This window comes from Rhinolophus hipposideros (genome assembly GCF_964194185.1).
Source record: "Rhinolophus hipposideros genome assembly, chromosome: 15".
NCBI lineage: Eukaryota > Metazoa > Chordata > Mammalia > Chiroptera > Rhinolophidae > Rhinolophus > Rhinolophus hipposideros.
In genome coordinates, this window is record NC_138061.1 from 7,754,794 (window position 1) to 7,773,187 (window position 18,394).

The 18,394-nt window shown below is 37.7% G+C and overlaps 1 protein-coding gene across 3 annotated transcripts in view; it reads right to left on the minus strand.

The window, feature by feature from the left end:
• PLEKHA1 (pleckstrin homology domain containing A1) overlaps window positions 1-18,394 on the minus strand; it is a 59,004-nt gene that overhangs the window by 16,236 nt on the left and 24,374 nt on the right. For all 3 annotated transcript variants that reach the window (XM_081074486.1, XM_081074484.1, XM_081074485.1), the window contains exons 5-8: window positions 12,207-12,304; window positions 6,119-6,244; window positions 2,328-2,471; window positions 702-770 (exon numbers count right to left, since the gene is read on the minus strand). In XM_081074486.1, the coding sequence (XP_080930612.1) occupies window positions 702-770; window positions 2,328-2,471; window positions 6,119-6,244; window positions 12,207-12,304 (437 nt within the window). The remainder of the gene's footprint in view (window positions 1-701; window positions 771-2,327; window positions 2,472-6,118; window positions 6,245-12,206; window positions 12,305-18,394) is intronic.

Sequence of the window (18,394 nt, forward strand, 5' to 3'; positions counted from 1 at the left end):
CCAGTAGACCCGGCCAATGCAGACACAGAACATGCTTATCAGTGTAGACAGTTCTATTGGACAGTGCTGTTCTGGTACCTTTATTCAAATGAAGTACATGGTGCCCCCCAAAGATCCCAAAGCACAGAAAGAGGTAGGATAGATGTGTAAAGTATAGAATTGCATTCAATTTATCCAACCACCCATTGCAGAACTCAGGTCACATGGCAAGAATATTTTAAATAAGGATGTTACTCAAACAAATGAAAGGGGGAATTTCAATCTCTGATTCTACCTTCAGATAAGACAAAAACATCTTATATGAAGAAACTTAAAAGTCAATCTGATAGGAAACGAAAATGTGAAGAGATGCAGGGAAGAGAAGGCAGAAATACAGACAGTTGAATGTTGACTTTTGGAGACTTAATTCTTTCCACCTCCTCCAGTGCCCCTTTAAGAAAATCTCTAGACTGAGGGGTTCTGATATTTTTAATTCTTTCAAGATGGAATGCTTTTGAAGATACGATCTTTTTATTTAATATATATTGAACAAAAATACCATTAACCAAAAGCATCACAACAGAAAAAGAATTATATGTACCTCTCCAAGATTGTAAAAATAGAAAACAGGACAAGAAATGTATATATATGTATATATAAAATCACCACAGTGTAACACTTCTCAAACACTTTAAAGCAACATTTATGACACAGCAACATACCAGTTCAGATTTGAAGTAGCCTATTGTGTTTTCATCCAATTGAAAATATCTTCTCTTCCAGTTTTTCATCTACCAGAGATGAACACAGACATAAGACCTCTGTTTCTAAGAATGTCAAATGTTAATAACCACTTAATTATTCTGATATGAACCCACAATCAGAAATGTCAAGCACTGAAAAGGCTCACTACCCTCCTTTAGTGAGGAGACAGATATAGGAAACTTCATTTCTTTTACCCCTCAGGCCTTGAACTTCTAATCCAACTTTGGTGACTGGCTTTTAGCTTTTATTACATGATTTTATACCATGGTTTCATATTTTTAATGCTCTAAAAGTTAAAAAGAAAAGAAAAAAGTACTTCCCCATCCTCCCCATCCCCCAACCCCCACAATATAAATGCTCTCAAGAGTTGAAGAGCAAGAACAGGAAATGTTATTAAACCACATCAAGTTTTTCCATCTCTAAAATGTACAAATCCTTTTACAGGTACTTTATACTTAAGTAGTAAAGCTATAAATACTTAATAAAGTGAACATACTTTGTACAAACATTTTTTGTCAACGAAATATAGTTTTTGTGGACGCATTTCAATATCACTAAAAGTTGGTATTTTGGTTTTAAGTGCAAAACAAAAAGAAAGGAACATCTCCTTAAAAGCCCTATCACTCAAAGTGAGTTACAGCCTGATGAGAATTCTGACTTTACCTGTAGACTTGGTAGAGGAGAAACCTGCAGCCCTTACCTTCATTTCCCTTAACCTAAAGAAGGTCAAACAATTAGTGCTGAAAGAACTTTCCCTTGGCTGAGTGAAGCTAATCAGAAGTGATGTGAAGTCACACAAAACCACCAAGAGTTTTATTATTTTCTTCTCTCAGAATTTTTTTTTTCAGACTTTAATGTTCATTTTGTTATGAAATTCTAAAGATTTAGCTCACATAGAAAAAAATGGCTTCTATTTTAGAAAGGAACTTTGGAACCTTAGAAATCCTGGTAAGTTTACCTGCTTTTCCTACAGTTGTGCATAATGAATCTGGTTGTTTGAGAACATCTAGGCTAACCCATAAGCTCTTAACGAAGGACCAGGTACTAAGTGCTCTCTTATTTACACTTTTCAGAAAACCCCTCTGGATAGTGGGTTCTATATGATTCTCTTTCCATAGAAACTGAGCACCTGAGAAGTAAGTAGCCCAAGGTCACAGAGCTTTCAGCTGAGGTCACCCCAACACCAAATGGAGTGTTGGGTTGACTTCCCACAGCAGTCCGCGGCCTCCTCTTCCGTCATCTCCCCTGGAGCTGGAGCTCTCTTTCCCCAACCTATTCCCAAGGTAGGGAGTGGGGGGGAGGAGGGGTAGGTCAATAGAAAATGTTTCTGAAATAAACTGTTAGCAAAGCTCATTTAAAAGTGATGGTCAGTGGTAATAAGCATTAATTTACCCAGCTGCTCACAGACCAAAAAAATAATAGCATTAAGTTATGAACATAGAATAACCCTTATTCCATCTCTTGACTCAACACATGCTGTTCTCTCACTTTGGGTCTTTCACAAAACAAACAATTTGTATGCTGAGAATTTGCTGATACACACTCAGTTTTCATTGCTGCACATATTTTGTTCAGCTACTCACCACTGCTCCTTGTTTTACACAATATCCAGCTTTGATAACTGCACTATCTGAAGGTGGTTTCGGAGTAAAGTAAGGAAGATGGCTTTGTGACCGCTTCAAATTATTTCTGTCAATACTTTCACCACATTCATTTACTTCTTCTTTCTAAAATGAAGCAAAATAAAGAAATTCTGTTCTTGCTTATTTAGCTTCAAAGCATACTTGTACTTCATGTTATCCTAGTATAAAATCTTAAACTCTATCTTAGTTCAGTTAGGAACACAGATTTGGAAGTGCAAAGGTTTCTAATGAATCTGAGATACTGAATCGTAACTTTCACATTATTGATTAAACCACAGATTTCCATTCCTCTTGTTCTGCAAAGTCCTGCCACCTGTGCTTTTTGTTTGCATATGTATGGGACAGGGAGGGAGTTTTTTATTTTGAAATAATTATATACATTCACAAGAAGTTATTTTAAAAAATGCACGGAGGGTCTTATATACCCTTCAAACAGGTTCCCCAAACCTGTTCCAAACTGTGTGACCACAGCACACTTTCAAAACTGACACCGAAACACCCCACAAACTCTGTTCAGATTCCACAGGTTACATGTACTCCTTTGTCTCCGTGTGTTTGTGTCATTCTGTGCAACTCTGTCACATGCAGATTTGTGTAACCACCACCACCACCACCACCGTACAGAAGGCTACCCATTCCAAGCCCCTATTCCCAATCCCTTTGCAAACACTAATCTGTTGTCCATCTTTACTATTCTGACATTTAGAGAATATAACTGGAACCAAAGAGTAGGTGACCTTTTAAAATTGGCTGTTTCCACTAGGCATAATTTTCTGGAGATTCATCCAGGTTGTTCTTTGTATCATATGTTCGTTCCTTCTGACTGCTGGGTAGTTTGCATGTGCCGGTTTTTAACCATTCACCCATTAAAAAGCATGTGAGTTGTTTCTATTTTGGGCTCTTAGGAAAACGCTGCTATGAACTTTCACATATGGGTTTTGTGTAATCATAAGTCTTTATTTCTCTAAAATAAATGCCTAGGAGTGTAAATACTGGGTCATATATTAATTGCAAATTTAGTTTTATAAATATTTGCTAAACCTTTTTTCAAAGTGGCTGTACTATTTTACATTCCACCAGCAATTTATGCGTGGTTCAGTTTCTCCTCATTCTTTTCAGTGTTTGTGTTATCACCGATTTTAAGATGAGTCATTCTCATAGGTGTGAGGTGGTATCTCACTGTGGTCTTCATTTGCATTTCCCTACTGGCTAATGATGGTAAACATCCTTTCTAGTGCTTAATTGCTATTTGTGTATCTTTTATCTTTCCTTCAAACTTCTGTTCATGAATTTTGCCAATTTTCTAATTGAATTGTTTGTTTTACTGTGGAGTTCTTTATATACTCTAGATATAAGTGCTTAGTTGGATATGCAGTTTGCAAATATTGTCTCCTAGCATAGAGCTTTTCTTTTCATTCCTTTAACAGGGTCTTACAGAGAGCAAACATTTTTTAATTTTGATGAGGTCAAATTTATCAATTTTTTTCCTTTTATGAACTGTGCTTTTGATATCAAGTCTAAAGATACTTTGCCTGGTACTAGATCTTGAAGGTTTTCTCCTTTGTTCTTTTCTGAAAGTGTTGTAATTTTATTTTTTTACATGTAAGTCCAGTGCTTTTTAAAAAACTGACTATACTCAAGTTTTCACGTCCCCCAAAGCATTAGCTTCCTGCTTATTTATTAATATACAACACGTGATAATCTACACTACACACATCAACCAAAGGTGTCTTTTCAAGAATGCCTAAATTTCAAGAGAAAAACTAAGTATTCGAATAATAACTGGAGGAATTTTCAATCTGTCCTACATTTAAACAAGTCAATAGCACTAATTATGTACTTAACTTTGTAATCCCAGCACTTAACTGAATGTTAACCCAACAGGTACTGAATAAATTAATCATGCAAATGAGATTTGACATTTTCTGAATAATATATCATCTATATGCTTTTATAATGAGTATATATTGCTTCATAATTCAATAAACTATATTGCAAAATGATAAAGCAATAATCTTCTTTGGGATCATTTTTAATATAGAAACTGCCACAGAATCTTAGAACCTACTAAATAATCTAAATAGTCCTTAGGAAATGCGAGAAGAAGTCTGAGGGTGAGCAGGGTGAAAATTAAAACACAACAAAATCGTAATTCTACACAAAATTAAAACAACCAGCTACAAATAACTACAATATCTTAATACAACTATAAATAGTCTTATTACCCCTCAAGTCCTACACAAGACATAATCCAGGAGGAAGCAGCTTAGTCTAGCTATATCTTAACAAGAAGTCTTATAGGTTAAAATCATTACTTTTAAAAAAGTAAAAACATATACACACAAAATCCTAGATTATTTTTTATTGAACTCTGATGAACAACATAACCTCCCACTAAAGCATGGATTTTTTTTTTTGCTCACTAATATATCCTTTGCCTAGCATAAAGAAAGCACTCAATAATAATAATAATAATAATAATTTGTTTTATTTATTTTTTTCCCCTCACCTAGAATTGTGGTGAGGACTGAATGTGGAGCGGCCAGGGTTCCCAGCCTAAGGGGCATGACAGTCAGGATTAGGGTGTAGGCCTCATCCATTATTTAATGTAGTAAGAATTCTCTTTCTGCTAATCACTCTCCCCTGACAAAAGACCTGAAAAGTATGGTGGATAATATGCTTGGATTTTAACGGTTTGTAAAGCGCCCAAGTCTTCTAAATTCAAAAAGGCACATAGGTAATGAAAATGCCCAACACTGGGAATAACAATTACTTTAAAATTCTTGTTTTCTCCACTGCTGGTAATTTAATTAACGTTACAAACTCATTCACTCAATGGCAATACAAGAAATTTAAGCTCAGACAAAAGTTTTAATTTCATCACAACTTTGTTTATAAATGTGTTTTTCCTTAAGATTTAATTTAACTAAGATTTAAATCTTAAAATCCCACTTAAGATTTAACATACCATATCAGTATTTTAGGGACGGGATTGTGAGCATAGAGAAGAAACACTCAGGAGGAAGAGTGGGTTTTTCCTACTCACATTGTTTATTTTAAAAAAGAAAACGAAAGGAAAAAGAACTCTGTCCAACAACAGTGGATTTGTAAATTGTGTCAATTCGTGGTAAAATTACCACAAAATCATTAAAAATGATGAAGAATAATTTTTGATGACTTAAAAAATGTTTGAGATGTAAGTTTGAAAAAGCTGTTTACAAAGTACAGCTGACCCTTGCACAATGTGGGGGGTTAGGGCACATTGTGGGGTTAGGGCACCCAAAACTTAGCTGTCCCTCAGTAGCTGCAGGGGATTGGTTCCAGGACCCCCTGCAGACACCGAAATCCACCGATGCTCAAGTTCTCTACATAAAATGGTGGAGATGAATGCAGACAACCAGCCCTCTGCATCACCCATCATTCCCAACCATGGGTGACAACCAGTACAGGTATTTACTGAAAAAATCTGCATAGAAATGGACTTGTGCAATTCAAACCGTGTTGTTCAGGTTCAACTCTATCTCTTTTCTGGGAACAAAAGTACACAGAAAAAAGGCTCATTTATTTGTGATTTCCAAATTTTTTTTACAATAAACACTTTTGAAATAAGAAACAAACATAGGTTTTTTTGTACTGACTGTTAATTCAGTGAAGACGTATAGTTTGGCTAACAATACAGCATCAATATACAGTAAGTACACCATCACACAATAGAAGAATTAATTCATTACCTGAGTTGGGGTGATGATGGGTACACCACCAACAATGTCAGTTCTGTAAGACACCTGCTTCTTCCCACATTCACCTTGGCGACTCAGGTTATCAGAATGAGGCTGTGAGTCTGACTGCTTTGGTACCTAAAACAATAAGCCAAATGCATGGCTTGGCCACCAGCATCACATATGATACCCTCTTTTACCCCAGAATTTCCAAGTAATAGTCTATTCATACGTAACTAACATTTTAAAAAATTATTGACAGTATATGTGGATGTACCCCTTTAAGTTCTCATACAAATTCTTCTGTAACTCTGCACAATACAACCATTATTTACAGAGTGCTATTTCATACATTTTTCTCATTGAATCCTCCTGTCCAGCCCTGTGCACAGGGCGGTACTTCCACAGTAGTGGTAAGAAAACAGAGGCTCGGGCGTTAAGGAACGTAGGTTCACATCCTGGCTATACTATGTTCCAGCTAAGTTTGTGCAACTCTCTTCCACACTCAACCACTAGATGTGTGACACCCTCTTTATCAGAGCACTTAACACTGTCCTGCAGCTCGGTGCTGTTAGCTTTCCCCTCCCTCCTTTCGTACCCAAGACTCTGCACTGTCCCTGAGGGTGGGGACTGTGGCAAGTCGTCAGTACTGGCTTCAGGACAGTCTATTCCTGAGCACATACCAAACAGCCAACAAATGCTGAAAGACTGACTCAATGGATGAATCCAAAATCAGCAGGAAAACAGAATATTTACCATAAATTAAAAGTCAAAATGTTCAAATTAACTTAAAACTTACTAGGAATTTTAAAAAGGAATTCCAATACTTGTATCAGTGATAAATCACTCACAAGTATAAACAATGACTGACAGCAGTAGAATTTCATATATTAACACCTCACTAAAGTGCAATCAAAATAATTGCAAATGTTTAACACACATTTTAGTTTTTCTTATGAGGCTTACTCAGGGAATAAGGTACTTGCTTAATCACTATTCCCGTCAATAGACTGTATCATATAGTCTGTATTTGAATTATAAATTTTTAAGGCTTTGAATAAAATGTAGTGAAATAGGCTCAGCACCAGTTATGATACTGAACGTGATATTTAATGTCTCTCCAAAGATTAAAGGGCATTTGAGGATTTTGCGTTCTTTCAGAAACATTGTGACAAATATTACCGACAAGCACAGTAGTTGTGTAAAAACATTTCCTTGAAAATTAAGTAATAAGTAACTTGTCTGTCATACAGTTAATCCCTGTTACAGGGTCCTGGCAGCTTCGGGAACACCCATTCGCACAGCATTCAAAGACCCAGACCATTTATTAACGATTCCAAAGCAGCGAGGTTTCTTGAGCTTTCGTGTGTGTGAAGTCTCACCCTGGAACGTTATTAAAAACTTCAGGTCCCCAGACTCCACACCCAGAAATTCTGCTTCCGTACATCTGGAGTGCAGGCCACAAAACTGTGCCTGAAGCAGGAATACCAGGTTTTTCGGAGGTAGGAGTTTTATAAACCACATTTTGAGAAACACTGCTCCAAAGACTGTGCTCTTTTATGAGGCTACTCCCACCGGGTTTGTTGGAAAAGCAGGTAGACGACAGTGTTGGCAGACAAGCCTTTACATAGAAGCCTCTTGCAAGCGACTGGGCCAACATGGTGTATGTGTGTATGAGAGGGCGCTGAGCTGTAGCAGATCCCACTCCACATATGTGTAATTTACGGGCAGAGATAACTCTCGGTGACTTCTGGAACTCCCTCTTCTCTCCTTCCCAATCCCATGTCCCTTAAGATGCTTCTCGTCAAGGCTTTCTCCCCAGGCCTCAAACCCAACCCTCGCCCCTCTCATCTGTATTTACAGGACAATGCCAGTCACTGGCAGAAACAAGAGAGCAGAAATAGGAAAGGAAAGGAAGAGAAATGCATCCTGAAGGGGAATGCCTCCTGAATTCTTCTAAGAGTTGTTTTCCTAAGAGTTTGCATGTTTTGGAGTGCTTGTTAAAGGCAGGGTTACAATGGACAAATTTTACTTGAAAAGATTTGCACAAACACATACGTGTGAAAGGGCTGCAAAGGATACAACACCCACAAACAATTCACTAAGAAGCCCACGGTGTTTTCTAACGAACAGCATCATGTATTTAAATTATTTGGATACAGAAAACGTGGCCAAGGCATCCCATTAAAGACAGAAAATAGCATTAAGAAAATTTGACAACCGAGAAAATTAACCATTCAACTGTATGAGCTGAAACGTGCTGTTAAAAGGTGAGCCATATGAAAAGTCCTTACTCCCTCTTTCAAGAAATTGAGTTTAGTCACGCATGAGAATTTCCTAAGAAAACCTTTAATATCACCCTAAAATATATAATGACATTTATATTGATTGGTTTTTCCATTTTCCTTCTAGAAATGAGTTACTATTAAAAATCTTTGCCCATGCTGTTAAGTCCAACGCGACTCATTTGTCCTTACAATAAAATTAAATGCTAAATATAGCATAATTCCAATGATAGAGTTTAAGAATTAACTCAGAATTGCATTTTATAATAAAAATAGCTAAATTATAATCACCTTATACAAGCAAAATACCCATGAATGTGGTAACTTTCTTTAAAATTGTGAATGAAAATTAGTCTAAATTCAGCCATTAAAAAACACCATTTTTAGTACCCCTCCCCCCACCCCCAAAAAGCCAGCCACCATTCAATGAGAATCAGAAAAGCGACTCACCAGGCAAACAGCAAGTATCAAACACACTGCACGGGCTTGGTGTCACTGCCTACTGCCTTTTTCTCTCTCCCTTGCTTTCTATCCTTTTTATTGTGACTGCTTTTGAGAGATGTGAATGTATTTTTAGCAAGCATTTACATGTGATCCTAATAATAGGAAATTCTGATAGTGATTAAAGAAAAGGTAAAAAAAATGACCAGAGAATAGAGGGATAAACAAAATGAAGATTAATGACAGAGCTTGAGGATTGAAACCTAAAATGTTTACACACAAACTCCTGGGTATTATGATCTTTCTGAGGGTTCTACCCCTGATGTGCCAGTTGCAACACTCGAAAATAAAGTGGAAATAAGGTCTGGCACTCTGGGGCACATATACTAACTAGTCTGTGAGGACCAAAGTCCTGTATTCAGCCTCCTCTACTTGCTCCCAGTTGCAAATTATAAAAAAGTGTGGAATTCTGCCACAATTTTTAAAACATTAAGTTTTAAATTAAAATCTAATATTAATTTTAAATTAAAACCTTTGATGGAAAAAGACACTATTTTAAAAAAGAGTGGGTTTCTTTCTAGGAATACACCGCATACATCTTGGACATTTCTTAATAATAATGGGCCAGAGACCACTATATATTGTTATTAATATAAATGAATAGCTGAAAGCACACTTTAAAATTTGATTTTCCAAACTTTAGTCACTGATAAGTGCAGGATTGGTTCCTCTACTACTACTCTTTTTTTCTTTTCTTTTTCAATAAGGAGAAAAAAATGTTTTAAAGGCAGCCATCGTCACACATTCACACAGACTTCAGGAAAGCAAGACTCTGGCATCAGAGGAGAGGCCATTAAGATGGCAAGGTACTATAACTAGGAAGCATGGAAATAATCCCCATTCCCTCACAGTCACTAGCTCTAACCACCCACTCCTATTCTGAAACTACATACTTCCAAATCTCATTTTGGATTTCCGACAATCTTAAGTTTGTATGTCACAGTGTCCTCTTCATGCCAATAAATTACACAGTTGACCAAATCATCATTTGGAGTGATTCCATACAAAGTAAACTGCACATATACTCAAATGTAAACTCTAATTTTTCTGAGAAATCTACATGTAAATATCATCAGCAATTTCCATAGGGAAGTAGGACAAACTAGAGATACCACACCCTAATAACATGGACATGTACAAAATGCATACGAAATTAAAACTGCTAAGATTTTTTAAGGACTAAAATTAAATAAAATGTATCTTATTAAAGCATGGGACATTCTGCCATTGCTATTCTATGAGTTAAATGTGTATCTCTATAAAGATGACTTTTAGTTGAGTGCTGTCCATTCTATATTTACTTTAATATACTAGTAGTTACCACTTTTTTGATATGCTAAGGATATTTATATCTTATAGATATTTATATTCTCTAAATTGGAATTATAAAAACATGAATACCAATGGATTTATCTTGAAAAAATATAAAAATTCAACATGTTAAACAAAGCTGCAAGACTATAAAAGCTATTTAAAGGTCTGCATACTTTTGGAGCATTACCCAATCCCTGATCAGTTTCTCTTGCATCAAATAAGCTTAACAGTGTCATATGTATAAGATCGTTTTCTATACCACTAACTCAAATGGTGAAAAGCCTGAGACCAGTCACTACCTTTTCTCTTAAGGCACTAAGAAGTCAGTGCTGCTTTTTATTGCAAATTGTAAAAAATGAATTAGTTCATAAAATTACTAGATATTGTCTTTCTACAGAAATTTTCCAAATAGGGAATATTTATTAGAAGAGTTAAAAGCAACCAACAAAAACTTTTTAAGACTATCTACTTCAGAATTTGTTAAAAAAATTGCTTTCCTGAAACTGCACAAACCTAAAATAACTTCTACTTCATGCACAGATCAGATGCGGTGCGTGGGTGTTTTCTGTCATGTGGTAACAAGCTGTTCTGGTGCAAGACCAAAAATTCGACTTAGGGCTGAGAACAGCTTCAGTTATGTTAACTCTTTACTGTATTGTGATGTAAATATGGAATCTATTTTAGATGGAAACTAACAAGTGACTAACATATGCTGACTTTCAGGACATGTGTTTTGAGAATAAGCTGTTAGGGGTCAGAAAAATAACTGCACTTTAGTGAAAACACGCTTCAATTTACACGAAGCTCACACAGGACTCCTTCCGGAGCCTTTCCACATGGGCCTACTATGTCCTTTTCTACCAGTGTGTCAGGAGGAAGAAGGTAAGAAGTATAATCAGGGAACAGAACCTGTACTTGCTTATCATCATCAGTCGTAAGCTCTTGCAGAAAAGTGTTTTTTTGTTTTAGGGACACAGAATAAGGAAAGAGCTCTTTTCTTAGGAAGCAGTGAGGCATGTGCTCCAGAGTCAGGCTCCAGAGTCAGACTGGGTTAGGGTCACAGCTCCACAACTTACCAGCTATGAAACCTGTGCAAGTTACTCCTACTAAGCCTCAAGTTTACAGATAACTTAGGTAAAACCTCAGTGCAAGGCCTGGCACACGGTAAATAGTCAATACATATTAATGTTTATCAGAAAACCAAAAAGAGAGCGCCGGTTGGAAGCAGGAAATTGTAGCATAGAAAAAGAGTGGGAGGGCAGCAAGCTCTAGAACCAAGGGAAAAAAGTGGGCACTGCTACAAGTTTAGAGCCTAAGACAACTGCCCCAGGGCCACGTGGGCAGGACCCTCTGGCTGCCAGTTCTTCAAATCAGTCCCTAACCCGGTTCCTCATTTCTAAGCCCTTCACCCATCCTGCTCCTATCTTCAACGTCTACCGTATGGAACACCAACCCCAGTCATGACTTAGAAGACAGGAATGCCTACTTCTATTACTGGTGCAGGTAGCAGGAAGCCTCTTATTCTACTGGGGGGTGGGGGGGACACATCCTAAAGGTAAAACTCTACCATGCATTTTCCCCTACAATAATGCAAACATTATTGTAAGCAGTGGTTAAAATCTAGAGTAGTGTACACCCTTATCAAGCATATAATGGGTTAAAAAGGCATTTATCGGCTGATTTTGAGGGCCTAGATACACCAAGCACAAGAAAATGTATCCACATTATATACACCTGTCTTTTTTGTTGTTGTTGTTTACAATTTATTATTTTTTATTTTTATTATTATTTTTTAATTTATTAGTTTCAGGTGTACAAGTCAAGGTAATACTTAGACGTTCATCATTTATATCCCTCACACTGTGAACCCCCCTCCCTACACCTGTCTTTTAAATAAACTTTTATGCAGCCTATTGGTAATTCAATTATTATTCAGTAGGTGTATTTTCAAAATGTAAAGATTACTTCCAGACATTAAAAATTAAAAAAAAAATACTTACTGTAATTTTTATAGCTTTGTTCAACACATTTACCCATTCTACTAGGTCCTGCTGATCATTAGCTTGTAGGAAATATTTCCTCATCCCTGCATTCATAACTGTTGAGAGAAAAAATAAACTACAACACACGAAATTTTGCACTTGTTACCTCTAAGTTTACGTTTGCAGCAGCTGAAAAACTATGCCAGGTTCAATACTGTGACTCTCAGATTTGACAAAATGTTAGACCACATATAATACTGCTATTATCACTCAATAACATAGGTAAAACTTTATTTTTAATGGCCACGTTTTTCATTAAATGAAAATACCACAATGTATTTAGCCAATCCCCTAATGATAGACATTTAGGCTATTTCCAATTTTTGGAATTATCCCAATGAAATATCATATACCTACATTTCTCCATGCTTCGGCTAGCATTTCGATAGGATAAATTTCTTAACATAGACTTGTTGAATCAAAGGGAATTCACATTAAAAATTTGTACAGATATTGGCAAATTGTTTCCCAAAAGGTTGAATCCCTTTATATTCCTACCACTAGTGTATGCGCAGACCTTTCATCTAATACTCCTCACCAGCACTGGCCATTCGCACCTGTGCTACTTCTGTATATGTCTGCAGCTTCCCAAGGCTTTGTGACATTGGGGCTGGGAGTCTGCAAACAATTACTTCCTAGCCTTGGTTGCTAGCTGAAGTCATGTTCTGCTAACGGGGTACTGATGGGATACTGACCATGGGAGAGGTGAGGAGAGGGGACTCTCACATCCCTGCTCTTGCTGACTGCCCTCCAGCTGCAGCAGCCCCGGCACACACCACCCGCTACTTCTGCTCCCTACACCAGCCATGGACTCCCATCACACATCAGTCACTCCTGTGTTTCCCCGAAAAAAAGACTGGGTCTTATATTAATTTTTGTTCCAAAAGACGCATTAGGGCTTATGTTCAGGGCATGTTATCCTGAAAAATCATGCGAGGGCTTATTTTCTGGTTAGGTCTTATTTTCGGGGAAACACGGTAGCTCCATGGCGGCCCCTCCTCCGAAGGTTCTGGTAATACTACCTCTTCCTTTAGTCGCTCCAGCCCTGGGGGGGTGATGGCTGCCTCATTCAGTTTCTAATTTGTGGTTTAGGTTACTTCAGCATTCCTTTTGTGTGTTTTTCAGCCTTCCAATATATCAGTTATCAATTCCCTGTAACAAATTTCCTGGTGTTTTTCTGACTGGCCCCTGATTAATACAGCATTTTCTGACTACCTATTCAGTGAATTATTCTACCTTGTTTAAATATGAATGTCTTTGATTATTAAGATGAAATAGTTTTATATGTTTTATTAGCCACATGTTTTTGTTTTGTGAGCTTCGTGTACTTTCTTTACCCATATTTCTCCTGAGTTGTTCATTTAATTTTTTATTGATTTATAAGAGCTTTTACATTAATCCTTTGTTTTATTACATGTACTTTTTCTAATTTGTCATTTGTCTTTTCACTTTGTTCACTGTATCTTTTATCAAACAGAAATATTCTATCAATCTTTTCCTTTCCCTTTAATGACTCTTGCTTTCGTACTTAGAAAATCTCCCCAGGGACATCATAAAAATGGTGGCGTGAGGTGAGCCTCTTCAAATCTCCCCTGGAATTTACAACAAATGAACAACTATGACTCCACAAAGGACTCCCTGCACAGCAGACAGGCAAGACGAAGAGGCCGACTACTGAATTCACCTAAAGGTGGGAGAATCGCGCGAGCAGGGGAGGAAGGAGGGGAGAAGTGCGGAGACGGAGCCGCGCGGGCGCAGGACACAGACCTAGCTCAGTGCTCCGAGCTCGCTGCTCCCGGATCTTCCGCAGCTGCGGGAGAGGGAAGAACTCGGACTGCTAGGGCTCCGCTTACGGCCCACAGGGCTGAGGGGGCAGCATACAAAACCGCTGAACCCAACGCTCGCTCACACAGACCTCGGAGCAAAGACTGAGGGAAGAGGGCTGAAATCGGTGGTTTAAGCCCTCACTGCCGAGCGGAGAACGGAAGCCTTAGGCACGGAGATTAGCCGCCCCCTCCCTACCCTCCCAGAGCTCGCCCCGCCCCCACCTGCCCGGTGCTAGAAGCGATAAAGTAGCAGTGTCGGATCAAAGGACAGAATATTTGCTGTTCTGAGAACTGTGGCCCACAGACACACATTCGCAGCCCAACTAGTTCTGGCAAAGGGGAGGGAGCTGTGGAAGCAGGACCGGCTATGGTAGTGGTCGCCGCCATTGCTCTGGGCCACCTCTCACAACTGACCCCGCCCCTGGCCCCACCTATCTGGGCGGATCCCTGCAGGAGTAAACAGAACTGCTGAAACCTACGGGCTCTGAATCTGGTGCAGAAAGAGCTTTGGAACTTTAGAAGCTCTCCACATCCCCCAGGAGGCAGTGCCCTATAACCCAGGCGACTGTTCACAGGAAAGCCCGCCTTCCAGGGAATCCCCCCATTGTGTGAGAAGCCAGAATACTGCAAAAAAAAATATAACACTAGAGTGTGAGAGAGAATAAAAGGCTGCATGCAGTAGGAGAGAAAATAAAACACTCTACAAACACGTACTGGAAAACAAAAGAAAGACCTCTTCCTATAAACCTGTTGCAAAAGCCACTTCTGCAGATGTCTAGGAAGATAAATAATAAATCAATAATTGCCCTGAATAACCAAGGCAACAAGACAACTCATAAAGAAAATGAAAAGTATCCAGAAAATGAACTTAAAGACATGGAAATATGTGACTTAAATGACAGAGAATTCAAGATTGCAGTTCTTAAAAAACTCAACGAGATGCAAGAAAACACAGACAGGCAGTTTAATGAACTCAGAAACACAATCAAAGAACAAAATGAACATTTTACCAAAGAGATTGAAATTTTAAAAAAGAACCAAATAGAATTTCTGGAGATTAAGAACTCAATAAAAGAAATGAAGAATAAAACAGCCCTCTGGGTAGTGAACACACAATGTGATTTATAGATGATGTAATATAGAATTGTACACCTGAAATCTATGTAACTTTACTAACAACTGTCACCCCAATAAATTTTAATTAAAAAACACAGAAAATGTCCCCAACTCAAAATTATAAAAATAAACCCTTTTATTTTTCCAGAGCTTATGTACTGTGCTTCCCTGAAAATAAGTCCTAGGCAGACAATCAGCTCTAATGTGTCTTTTAGAGCAAAAATGAATAAGACCCAGTCTTTTTTTTTTGGGGGGGGGGGAGGGCGAATGCAGTCCCCCACTACCACAAATTATGCAGTCGAGTTTCCCACATTTGGGGAAATCGCAGGGGTCAGTACATCCGGAGTGCAATGGATAAGCCTCGCCCTGGGAAAACCACCTTCGTGATCATGGTATCTCCCCGGCCAGGTAAGTATGAGACCCAGTCTTATATTGTGCTATACTATATTATATTACATTATATAAGATCTGGTCGTATATTATAGTAAAATATAAGACCGGGTCTTATATTAATTTTTGTTCCAAAAGATGCATTAGATCTGATTATCCGGCTATGTCTTATTTTTGGGAAAACACGGTATTTTCTATTTAAAATCTTAGTACATTTGGAACTTTTATGCAATTAAATTTATATATGCCCCTTTAGTGACCATCTACTTGTATAAAGCAAAGTCCACCTCTAAATATACAGTTGTCTACAAACTACCCTAGTCAACTCTTGAATTAAAGCTTATTAATTATACATCACATGCATTTATTTTTTAAAACATATACATTATCTATTCTAGGAGTTAAGGCATCTGAATAGCTACTGTTGCAATTTTTGAAATAAAATAATTTCCAAAAATCTCCATCAAAATTTTAAAAACTAGCATTCAGTTGAGTATGAATGAGGGCAAGGGGAAATGAAAGTTCTCAAGGAAAAAGAAGTTATTTCTCAAATGCAGAAGATTTTGAAATTGTAACTGAGACCAAGACACTAAACAAGAGTTTCCTTGAATTGAGATGAAGGTATTAGAAAGGAAATTAAATCATTTCTTGTGAAATGCTATAAAACAACTAGTCTGAAAACTAAAGAAATTTAAAACACCGTAAATCAGTTCTTTCATATCTTATTAGATACTGGAGAAATTATAAATGCCATAAATAAAAACTAAGATAAATTAATAACTCACTAGGACAATGTCAATATTTAGCTAATATTTTTAATTTCTAACAATTAGTAAAGCATCCTTTCATAATCTCTCCCCAGCTTAGGCTGAAGCTGAGTTCTCCTCATAATGGCTTCTTCCTCTCAAAACTGTTTTGGACATCTGCTTAGAGCACCTGAAGAGTGAAACTCTAAGCACTTAGTAATACACTACACCTCCTACAAAGGAAGTGCTTAATACATACAGTTTTCAATAAATAGCACTTATGTGAGGACCTCTTTTAAGGTAAGGAAGAGAAGTAAATGTACCACTAAAAGAACTCTTAGCACACCTCACAATCTGAATAAAATTCATGTGCTTTAAGTCTTATTATTTCATGGCAGGAAGAGGCAGGGATATGATGGGTGTTAAAAAATCAGAGCCTGGAGTCACTCAGACCTGACTAGCTCATGCACTTATTAGCAGTATCATCTTATAAAAATTATTTAATCTCTCCGAGCCCCGTTTTTTCTCATCTATGAGGCGGAATGCTACCCATTTCTTCCTTGAGGGATGGAGGTGACCTATATAAAGAAACTAGCATAGTGTTTGGGACAAAACAGATCTTCTTTATCATCATATGGAGATTTCCAAGTAAGAAAGCATCATGGAAAATGTAAAGCAAATTACTGAAAAGTAGCGTGTTAGCCATGTTGGGGGAGGGAACAAGGAAAGAAAGAAATAAAACTTTGATTTTAAAAAAAGAAACAACTGTACGAAACCAGGAAGTTGCCATGCTTTTAAAGCAAGGGTTTCGTGTGTAATGAATACATCCCAAAAGTCTGTGTCCTTACTACCTTTTCCTCGAGTACTTCTTTATTTCATTTCAAATCTTTACCATTGGAGTGGATAGATCGAATGGATAAAACTTGAAGAAAAGATATTAGCTTGACTGCAACTGGGGTCAACTGATCGTGGGCCAAATGGTTATGAGGCATTTTATCATTTTGTCAATTTTCTCTAGTCTTTCTCTATCCGCTCCTCAGTCAGACGTTGGACTTTATTAATGAAACCTCTAATTTTCTTATTTATTACCTATCTTTGTCTTTGTTCTTTTAGATTTTTTTGACTTGTTTTCTGAATTTTGCATTGTCTCATGTTTCTTTTTCTATTTGATAGATCTCTCTCCTCAAATGTCATATAATCTTGGGCTATCCATTTGTATTTAAAAACAATGTACTACGATACTGATTGGAAGCTCTCTTGAATGTATGTAGGGTTGTTGACTGGTGGACTCCACTGTACAATGAGCTCTTCCAGCAGAAATGCCCAGATGTCAGTATGCACAGCTTCCTTCACTAGGGTATTCAGATGCTTATTCCACCTATACCTGGCTGCCCAATGCTCTGAGGATGGACACAGAAAGAGGTTACATTCAGTGTGCAGATTTTCATTTAATCCTATTTTCAGTTTCATGCCTCATCTCTCCCCTCATCTAGGACTAGTGTCCCCAAGCACAGAGACTCACTGATTCTATTTCTGGAGCTACTACACATACCATTTCCTGATGGCATGGGTGAAGGGTAGCTGCCTGACTGAGCCAGATGGAGGCAGAGACTGAGGTTGTTTCTTATATAGATGTTCAAACAAAGTCCCTTTTTTCGGCCCCTCCTCACTGTTGCTTCCCTTGACAATACCCAGTACCTAAGTCTACCTAGAGCTGGAGTGTGGGAAGGACTGAAATGGCCAGCTTTTCATTGGTCTCTTCTTCTGTTCCGCTGAGTTGTTTATACCATTCCTCCATCCTCCACTTTCCATCTTTCTACACTGTGAATTACAGATATCTGCTAGTTTCATCAAAGATAGTTTACTTCTTGTTCTCATTGTTTTGGGGCAATCTGGGAGGAAACAGAGGTGGAAAAGTCTTTATGTTGCCATTGTGAATGGAAGTGGTGGTTCCATCTTAGATGCCAGTGTCTCCCGCTAAAGGCAGGCATTTATAAATCTTTTCTCCACCCTCTCTAGTAGCAGAGGACTAAAACTATTGGCAGACCAATAAATAACTAATCGTAAC